Genomic DNA, 11,175 nt, shown 5'->3' on the forward strand with positions numbered 1-11,175 from the left:
GCCAAAGTATTCAGTCGACGTTTTGACATTGAAGGGGAAACTTTTATGGTTGCGTCACAAGATGAGGATGAGCCAAGAAATATTAATGAGGCTCTGAATTGCCCTAGTAAGGAAAAATGGATTCATGCAATGGAAGAGGAAATTGAGTCAATGAAATCAAACCAAGTCTAGGAACTGGTTGATCTTCCAAAAGGACGCAGAGCTATTGGGAACAAGTGGGTTCTCAAAATAAAATAAAGCGCGATGGCTGATGTAAAGAAGGCATAAGGCTCACCTTGTGGCGGTATAATCAACAGGAAGGAATTGATTATGAAGATACATTTTCTCCTATAGTGAGATTTACTCGATTCACATTATTCGCAATAGTAACTAATATGGATCTTGAGTTACATCAAATGGATGTAAAGACCGCTTTTTCCTCAATGGAGAATTAGAGAAAGAAATATATATGGAACAACCTACTGGTTTCATAGTGAAGGCCAAGAAGAAAAGTATCTCGACTTTTGAGGTCGATATATGGTCTTAAGCAAGTCATCAAGACAATGGTATATGCGTTTTCATAATGCCATAATGGCATATGATTTTACGATGATTGATGAGGATCATTGTGTATATATTAAAAGATCCAATGATCAATTTGCGATCATATCATTATATGTTGATGATATACTAATTGCCGGAAGTAATATGAAGTTTATTCATACTGTCAAGAGTTGGTTGTCTTCCAACTTTGAGATGAATGATATGGGTGAGGCTGCATACATTCTTGGAGTTAAGATTTCAAGAGATCGTTCGAAGAGATCATTGTCTCTTTCGCAAGAAACCTATATAAATAAGGTTATTGAACGATTTTGTATGCAAAAATTGAACCCATAGATACTCCTATTGCAAAAGGTGATTGAGCCATAGACTGTGTCCAAGGACTCCACAAGAGAAGGAACAAATGAAACATATTCCTTATGCTAGTGCTGTTGGGAGCTTGATGTACGCTATGATGTGTACAAGACCCGATATATGTTTTGCAGTTGGAATGGTGAGTAGATACCAATCCAATCCAGGTCCAGCACATTGGAAAGTCGTTAAGAGAATACTGGGGAGGTATCGAAGGAGCTAACCGATTACAAGTTGAATTACTAAGGAAAGGATCTACGACTTGAAGGCTATTCAAATGCTGATTGGGGAGGAGATTTAGATTAAAGGAAATCTACCTCAGGATTTGCTTTCTTATTGAGGAATGGTGCCATATCATGGAGTAGTAAGAAGCAAACGTGCATAACCTTATTCACGATGGAAGCTGAGTTCGTGGTATTATCGGCAACAGTACAAGAAGGAGTTTGACTACCCAGAGATTCTTGGATCATTTAGGTGTGTGAGCTACAAATCAATTATTGGTTAACTGTGATAGCCAAACAGTTACAGCGTACACCAAAGATCCAAAATATCATGACAAGACCAAACATATAGATACAAAGTATAACTTTGTAAAAGATATGGTTGCACGAAAGGATGTGAACTTATAGTACATAACTATACATAAAATGGTAGCAGATCCTATGACAAAGCCAATACCTAGAGATGTGTTTTGTGGTCATGTAAAATCTTTAGGATTGCGTAGAGTCTGATGTACTGGATTGTAATTTCCCTGAATTGTTCACATTATGAACTAGTGTTGTTTCATTATTAATGCCTATGAATCTTTATTTGATCTTTATGCATCTTAATACTCAGTGTATTATTTTAAGTTGAGGAAGTATGTCGGACAGATAAAAAGATTAGCCCACTCACACGGGTAATCGCCTCTATTTTGTGTAATAAATAGAGATGAGACTGTTTTTAAGCTTATTATCTAGGTGATAATCGAGAGCTCAAGCAAAAATACGTATGTCGCCTTAACTGAGTGTTAAGATGAGGACATAATACTTACTATGTCCGAAAGTAAAATACCCCACATTTTTACTTTTTCTGTCTAAGATGCTAGATGTGAGTTCTGATAAATTTTGTAAATGAGTAGATACGTGAACTCAAGTAAGACATTGGTTATGTCTGAACTATCATCTGTACGGTATTGAAAGGTGTAGACATACGCTCCATGGGAAAAGAGTTAATACCGTAATACGTATTTCATATTACGTGTGCATAAGCCGACCAATAAGAGTGGCAAAAGTTTCTGATCTCAACTTTTATGACGTGTGAGACTTTTTAAGGAAAAGAGTTTCTCAATTTTAGTGCCTCATGACTTTTACTTATTCTCAAGGTTTCTATTTAATGTTTGCTATCTTAAGATGTTGCCAATGGTCATGAGTTGATTTGATCTAATGAGACATTTCTAGAAAAGCAAGCTGAACTGAAATTGAGAGTTTGAAGGAAAGAGGAAGATCGATTTTGGGAATCACATTGTAGTTTTTGTATTCACCGGTCGATCAATTATGACCGGCTTTTGTGATAATTATAATTGTGAATTACGATATATATATATATATATATATATATATATATATATGTATATCATGTTTAAAAGATCCAAAGAACCGTTTGAGTGCGATATCTTTTCCTTGGTTTGCCGATGGGTATTTTAACCATGTTTCATCAAGAGACACTCTTGGGTTTTCGCGGGTGAATCTGAGCTTGAAAGGTGCAGATTTCAAGAAACTGTTGTGCAAGCTAGACCGCGAGGAGTGCTCGCATCGAAACGACAATTATCTCGTGCGTTTTCAATTATTCTTCGCTCGGGACATTGCAATACGAAATCAAGTTGCCCATGCTACATTTGATAATCCAAAAAATATTCTTCAAACCATGTCGTTCGAGGGAATGGCTCGATCTTTCCAGTATAACAAGCCAATATCGTTCACCACCTACAAGTAGTTCTCGGGAAACTCAACCATATATTTACTGTACTCCTTGTTAAGGTCAATGCAAGAGTGAGAGAAGGGAGGATTTCCGTCCGCGTGGGAAAAATTACACATAAATAAGGAATTCATGTAGATATACAACTTATCGAACTTATATAGTAATTTTGCAGAGAAAAAATGAACCATGGAGAAGATGCAACTACAGCTTACAGCCCAAAAACCTTTTAGTGACTGTACTTCTTGAGATAGATTCCTCTGCCACCGTTTACCCCTTCATCTATCAGGTGGATGTACTTGCAAAGATCCCTCCCTCGCCAAATTTCGAAACTAAATGTCAAGATCAAGAATGAGCCATCAACTAAAAAAATTGAAAGGATAAAGCAATGAAGTTAAAGGTTTATTAAGGAGATTAATGTTATTAATCAAGGTCAAAGTGATGGAGAATCAACATAATAACAACCTGACCAGAAGAATCACGTCTCCTGAGGCAAGAACATGGCATCAGATATAAGTCCAAAACCTTGATACAGCTAAATTTCAAGGCATTGTCCTTATTCACAATAATTCTCGCTGAAAAGTGAGCCTGGAATCCATTAACATTTTCCTACATGGTCCTGTTATTCACTCTAAAAGAGCTACATCACCTCCCTTTTTCCCTCAATTCTGCAAAGCCTCAAACACAGTGGTTTACATGTCTGTTACACACTTGGTCCTGAGCTAAGAGAGCTTCCTTGACAATAATAGTATGGAATAACAATGCTTGTCTCTTCTTCAATACTAAAAATCTCACTTTGAAGTCCCAGCGGCATTAATTCAATGTAAAATCATTATGGTGCAGTCAACATAAAATCTCACTACATGATAGTCGCCATTTTCAATAGTTCAAAGATATTTTCCCGAGAGGACTCATAGCAGGTATTAACCAAAGTGCTAAGCATTACTGCTCTGTGCATTGAAAAGAAGAAGAAGGAGGAGGAGGAGGAGAAGGAGAAGAAGCAGTGTCGGCTCATATTACAGCAGCATGCCCATCTGATGCAGGAAACAACTGAGACTGTACATTTAGTATGCAAGAACAGAGCCACACACAAAAAAATTACAGGGACAGTGGGTCAATCTATCTACTAAATATTAGGAGGCAGCAGACTACTTTATTAACAAAGTGATGTCAAATAATTCATTTAGCAAAGAAGTAAGACCCATATCAAATTTTACAGTGTGCTTGAGCCTATTGAGGAAGCTAAAAACACAGAATCAAGAATCTAATATAGCACATTGTCATTCTTTTTGAGCAAGATCTTCTTGAGGACATGAAGATCGAAAAAAAAAGTTCATCAAGTTCTAAAATAAAAGTCCTTTCTCATCAGAAAAAAGGAAATAAAAAATTATCACATTTTTAAAGCAAGCCCTATCATTCAAGAAGTTAACATCCTACAATTTTCAACATACATTTGATCGGTTTACATACAACATGCATTCAAGCGCCTAAAAGCTTATACTTGTTATTTACAATTTCCTGGCGTAATGCTTTTTAGTTATGCGCACAAGCTTTAAAAATACTGAAGATAAGTCAACAATTTTGGAACACTGTGGAAATCAATAGAAACAGACGAAAAGTTATATCACGGACAGCAATTCACAAAGAACTAATCTACAAGGAAACATCCAACGAACAGAGGCACTTTAAAAGTTTTGGATGCAAGAACCTACTAAGATGATTCTATGCAGCAAAAGCTGTCTGGCATTTTGACGGCACATTTCTATTGTGTATGATCTTGACCATGCTGCATAAGGATTGCAACATATTGTTCTGGCTTCATCCTAAAGATCGAGTTTTCCATTATGAGATTGTCTTATGTGGAACATTAAGTTACCTCTGCCTCTGCAATCAGTCATCTCCAAATTTGCACATTGATTTTGCTCAAAGTCAAACCCATAGCCGTGACATCACATTGGTAAAATCATTATAAACGTGAGACCTATGCACAACCTCAGTTGCTAAGATTTACAAAGACTTTTGCACATCAGTCATCATAGTTGCTGTCTACCGCAGCTGATACAGCTGACATCCATGCTCGTGCCTCGCTTTGGGCATCCTTCTTTGCCAACACTCCCACTTCGCCAACAGCGTGCTTTGAAACTCCATATTTCATTAGAACGTGTCCAGGCAATTTAAATGTAGAATCACCGGGCTGAATTGCAGCTTCCATCATTTCCCTGAAGATTCCTACCATGTCCTTAACTCTTCATCTAGCATGTAGAGTCCTTGCACATTATTATAACTTAACTGATCTGCTAGGAGTCCTAATTCTCTCATCTGATTTGCAACTTGTTGGCCCTTATCTGCTAGGGCCTTATCTAACTTAACATCATTGCATCCCTCTTGTGCTTCAATCTGGCAAAGATCTGTTCGGCTTGTTCAACCATAGATCTCTCACTGTACAGATCAATCATACAATGCGATGAGAAAACATCAGGACCTAACTTTGACAACTGAAGCATTCTGTATGTTTCTTCTGCTTCTCTCAAATAAACCGACTTTGGTATAGAGTTTGATCAGAGAGAGTCGTATATTCCATTATTTCCAGTCAAGCCTGCTTCTTCATAGTGGTGACATAACCATGAGCTTCCTGAACACTTCCGGCATCAGCACAAGCATTTATTAGTACACCATACACAACAACATCAGGTAGTATATTACACTGAATCATCTCCCTGTAAAGTCCCTCTGCCATTTCTAACTGCCCTCAAAGCACAATAGGGAATGCAATCTTTTACTAAACCCATCTCCTACACCTTCCTCAAATAGGGCAATGCTCTGTATGGAAAATCAGCACCAGCTAAGATTTGTATAATGGAACTGTAGCTACATTTGTCGGGAGATATCCCTTGGCCTTCCATGCTATCAAAAATGCGACATGCTTTATTATAATTATTTGTTTTCCCATAAGCTTTAATTATCGCATTGTACTCAAGAACTGTCTGCCTTCTCTGCTCTTGGCAGCAAAGGAAAACTCTCTCAGCCTTAGAATTATAACCACGCTCTCCATATGCATCAATATTGGCTGAACAACACTTAAAACTCATATTCCCTTCAAGATGAAAACTCCCGAACCATTACCGTGATTTTTTTAGCATCCCAGCTTCTATGTACATTCTAAGAAGTGCTGATTGTGTGTATTCATCAATCACCAGATCCCTTTCATCCATTTCACACAAAAGTTCTTCAGCTTCATGAACCATTCGCCTCAGGGAATATGCATATGGAAGAGTGTGATAACTCACCAGGTCTGGTTTAAGGCAGGCATCTTTCATCATTCTAAAGTGAGCTCCAGCCACTCTAACTTTGAAGTGCTTAGTATAAATGGAAATCAGTATATTATAAGTTCTTGTATCTGGCGCTCCACCGAGCTCCTCCATCTTCTGCATCAGCATATCTACTTCTTTTGACTGGCCATTTTTACCATTCATGTGGATCACTGGGTTATAAATAAATGTAGTGTAGGAAATCCCAATTCAGACATTAGCTTTCTAAGCCACAAAAGTTCACATAGCCCTTTTGCCATCTCTCTAAACTCTGCCTCCGCACTTGATAAAGCCACCGCTTTTATTTCTTACTTGTCCAAGTGACCAGATTCCCCCCACAAAAGTAAAATACCCAGAAGTTGACCTCCTGCCGTACACACTACTTGCCTAGTCTGCGTCTATATAACCTTCAATTCTAAGATGACCATTCCTTAGGAACTATAACCCTCTCCCTGGAGATGCTTTCAAATGCCGAATTATTCTCACCACGGCATTCATATGATCTTCAATGGGAACATGCATGAATTGACTTACGATACTTACCACATATGCAATGTCTTCATGCGTATGCAATAAGTAGATCAACTTCCCCACTAACCTTTGGTATCTCTCCTGTGGGTACTTGATTAGGATACTCTCCAAGTTTATGATTCTAAACAATTGGGGTATCTATCGACTTACAAATTAGCATCCCTACTTTTGCCAACAAATCTAGTACATACTTTCTTTAAGACAAGTATTCCCCTTTTGACCTTGCTACCTCTATCCCCAAAAAATATCTCAGTTCTCCAAGTTTCTCATCTCAAACTCTCTAGAAAGCTTCCTTTAGAGTAAGGTGATTTCTTCCATGTCATCTCCTCTGTAATGATCATATCATCAACATAGATGATCAATGTAGTTATCTTCCATTGTTGTCGAAGAAACAAGATGCAATCCGACTCACTTTGTTTGTACTCACACTTCTTCATTGCCTCATCGAATCGACTGAACCAAGCCATCAGTGATTGCTTCAAACCATACAAGAACTTCTTCAATTTGCAAACCATACCTGGATGTGAGGGAGACCTGTATCGTGGTGGTACATCTATATAAATCTCCCCCTCTAAGTTACCATGGAGGAAGGCGTTCTTCACATCAAATCGATGTAGTGGCCAGTCTAAATTAGCGCAAGAGACACCAAAACTCGAACAGTATAAAGTTTTGCAACAGAAGAAAAAGTCTTTTGGTAGTCAATTTCATACATCTGTGTACCCCTTTGCTATCAGTCTCGCCTTGCATCTTTCGATGGATCAATTTGCCTTATACTTAATAGAAAAAAATCCATTTGCATCCCGCTATTTTTTTTTTTTTTGGTAAGTCCATCGATTCCCACATTCTATTCTTTTGCAATGCCTCCATCTCTTCTTCCATATCCTGAACCCGCACTAATGCTAATCGAAGGTATGGTTTGGTCGACTGAAGAAAGACGAGACTAGAATAATATTTATGAACATAATATATATATATATATATGTGTGTGTGTGTGTGCGCGCGCGCGCGCGTTTCAAAATTGATTATTTAGAGAAAAAAAAAAACTGGCTAATCACACAATCTAAAGTTCCAAAAGTCCGAATAATGGCCATTTTCCGTGGATGAAGCAGTGTTCCGTGTTCAGCCATGTCACCGCTCGCCCCTTTCCTAACAGTGACGTGCCGTCTACTTCCAAATGGAGTCAAAGTAGACAGTGATCTTTGGGGTGGACAGGTGGGCCCTCCTAAGTTACGATTAGTCCGGATTAAATGGTTTCGGGCCCATTTAATAATTTAATAAGAGGGCAGCATCCACATTAATAATATCTTATCATGGAAATGAACAATGCATCTTAATTTTTAAGTTAAAACGTTATGACTAAATTAACACGCGTTTAGAAGGTTTAAGACTAAATTAGTATCTATGTAACACGTTTAAGAATTTTTTGATACTTTCCCATTTTTATGTATATTGAAACCGTAGTACTTTAAAGTTGATTGGGAGGACTTCGGGCTAAATTTTTTTTTCCCAAGGGTACGGTTGATTGCTGTCTACAAAGCCACCCGAAAATGGAGATGGTAGCACTTGGGTTGCACTGACACACGATACGGAACACGATACGACACGTAAACACGTCATTTTTCAAAAATAAAAAATTTCGATACGCTAACAAATTGTATATTAAATGAATGTTTTTATTTTTAATGAATTTGATTCAAATTTATAATTAAATAATTGATTAAAAAAGCCTACAATAAATTTATACTAATCATTTAACATATAATATTTTTATTTTTCGAAATTACTTTTAAATTTTATTTAATAATTTATTCGATGGTCCAACCCCACCGCACGGGGCGCCCGAACTCCCTTTTTTTTTCCCTTGTCTCTTTTCCCACTCCCAAATTTTTTTCATCTTTTTTTCCCTCCACTTGACCGGCTATCAGCCCGTCACTTCTCCCTCCCTCCTCCATCGTCCTTCTCTCCATCTTTCACATTATTCTAACAACTTCATTTATTGCTTTTGGGTGACTGACCTCTCATGAATGGTTAACTTGCTGTCCAACCCGCCTGCCAAGCATGCCACCTGTGTTCCACACAGTGCCTGTAGGTGCTCAGTCGAGGGCTTCAGAAAAGCTCGATGTCCAATTGTGGAGAGGCTCATTAACTCCCTGACAGTGATGATGCACGGGAGAAACAGCTCCCGTCACTTCCCCCTCCCTCCAACGCGCCAAATCCCTAGCAGCGCCTTCTTCTCCTCGTCCTCGCTGCACGACGCCTTTCCTCTCCTCTTCCTCTCGACCTCTGCTCACCAGGGATGGAACGTGCGGTTCGACCACATGGCCCTCCCCCACGCGCGCCTCCCTCGTGAAGTTCCTCCTCATTGCCCTCGTCTCAGTCTTTGCTCTTTCTTTGGCCGTCTCACCATCGTGGGCTCGCCTTAGCTCGCAGCCTCATCTCTGCTCCCTCGCTCTCGCCTTCACGCTCTATTGTCTTTTAGACACGCATATCAAAATATGTCGATAAAAATTGATCACGTGTCGATAAATTTGACACGGGGTTGACGCGTGTCCGAGTGTGTCTGTGCGTATTAACGTGTCCGACATGCTTCGATACGGAAGCACGTGTCAGTGAACATAGGGCAGCACATCAAGAGACGAAGCGTCCAAGAGAGATATTATTTTGCCTATGAAAGAAAGGATTTTATTTGTACGGGGGAGAATCAAAGCACAATCTCCAAGATGATATTCCACCATTGCACGTCATTCAGATTGACATTGAGAGAAAAAGAAAAATTGATCAAGCACGTGCGACCTTGCTCGTGGCACGTCAATTCGCCGCCATCATATGCTGCGAAACCTAAAGGACGACTAGAAAGAAAGACTCATCAAAAGACGAACGATGACGGACGACGAACTACAAAGTCCAGCGTATTTAACTCGCGCTTCCACGATTCAATGAGTTTGGCCAACGCCAACCGAGATGACCCACCGGGGCTCAGCGCAGCCTCAGCTTCTTCCTTCATGGCAAGCACTCGCTCTCTCACGGTCTCGCCCTCCTCCCTCTCCATCAACTCTCCGACTCGCTTCTCCACTTCCTCCGAACTCACCAGCCCGTCCTCTGACTCGTCCACCGGCAGGGCGATTTTCATCTCCTGCACTAGCACCACCTTGTTGTGCCCCTGCTCCGCGTACAGTGGCCACGCCAGCATCGGCACGCCCGTGCGCACAGCCTCAAGCACCGAGTTCCACCCGCAGTGAGTCACGAACCCGCCCACCGAGGGGTGGGTCAACACCGCCACCTGCGGGGCCCATTTCTTGACCACGAGCCCCCACTCTTTGGTACGTTCCAAAAAGCCCTCCGGAAGCAGGGAGCCCAAGTCCAGGTCGGCCACCGTCGACGACGTAGCGGCCTTTTGGTTCTTGTCATTTGTCGGGTCACGGACCACCCACAAGAACCGGTGACCGCTCCTCTCCAGCCCCAACGCTATTTCCTTCAGTTGTTCCACCGTGAACACGCCCAAGCTCCCGAAACACAGGAACACAACGCTCCCTCTAGGCTGCGAGTCCAGCCACGTCAGAGACTCTGGCGATCTGCCATCGTCGTGTCCCCTGCTAGAGGTCAGTGGTCCGATGCAATAAAGTGCCGGAGTGGACCCGTTGGGCACACATTCGCCGTCCACGATGGCTCGTATAGCTCTTGGCTCGAGCTTCTCGAAGGTGTTGACTATGATCCCGGTCGAATTCTGCATCTTCAGAGATGAATCCAAGAAGCCCTTGTAGGCCTCGTCGTAGCGATCTTGCAATGGTTTGCAAACATAGGAGGGCGGTATTGACGGTGTGCCGGGGACATCGATGGGGGCATCGAAGTCTTTAATGCTTTTGTCAAACTTGTCGTGAAGAGTTGGGGTGTAGAGGAAGAAGTTGAGGAAACAGGCGCCGGAAGTGAAGAAATAGTAGCAGGGGATTTTGAGCTCATGCGCAACGTCGACGGCGGGGGCGCAGAAGAAGTCGATGATGAAGCCGTGAATTATGTGGTTTTTTGAGATAGAGGTGAGGGTATGGTGGACATTTGGGTTGTTGAGGCGGAGGAGCTCGAAGGCGAGGGTCTCGTGGTGGGGGGAGGTGGTGGAGAAATCTGGAGGAAGGGTGGTTGCAGGGAAGAAGTGGAAGACGATGGAGGGGGCGGTGGCGGAGACAGAGGTGATGTAGGCGGTGGTGGAGCCGGCGTCGTAAGCTTGGTTGGTGATGAGGATGTGAATGGAGAGGGAAGGGCGGTAGGTGAGGAGCAGCTTGCCGAGCTCCACCATGGAGATGAGGTGGCCGATGGCCGGTGACGGATACAGCACGACTGCTTCTTTCATTACTTGGGCCTGTTGTTGTTCCTTGAGCGACATTGACAGTTTTCTCTGTAATGACACAAACAGAGAAGGAGCAAATGAATTAGAGTGGTTCAGTCGGCCAAGGAGAGAGCCACTGGAAGACTACGCTAATGATGGGAAACTCACAAT

At 41.4% G+C, this 11,175-nt stretch overlaps 1 protein-coding gene and 1 pseudogene across 1 annotated transcript; both read right to left on the minus strand.

Moving 5' to 3' along the window:
• Positions 1-4,873: 4,873 nt before the first annotated feature.
• On the minus strand, positions 4,874-6,332 carry LOC104440654 (annotated as a pseudogene).
• Positions 6,333-9,354: 3,022 nt separating this feature from the next.
• LOC104440655 (UDP-glycosyltransferase 88A1) lies at positions 9,355-11,167 on the minus strand. The gene has a single exon (XM_010053576.3). It carries the CDS (start codon positions 11,059-11,061, stop codon positions 9,553-9,555), a length of 1,509 nt encoding a protein of 502 aa, XP_010051878.2. The 5' UTR covers positions 11,062-11,167; the 3' UTR covers positions 9,355-9,552.
• Between the last annotated feature and the right edge of the window lie 8 nt (positions 11,168-11,175).

This window comes from Eucalyptus grandis, chromosome 4 (genome assembly GCF_016545825.1).
Source record: "Eucalyptus grandis isolate ANBG69807.140 chromosome 4, ASM1654582v1, whole genome shotgun sequence".
NCBI classification, from domain to species: Eukaryota; Viridiplantae; Streptophyta; class Magnoliopsida; order Myrtales; family Myrtaceae; genus Eucalyptus; species Eucalyptus grandis.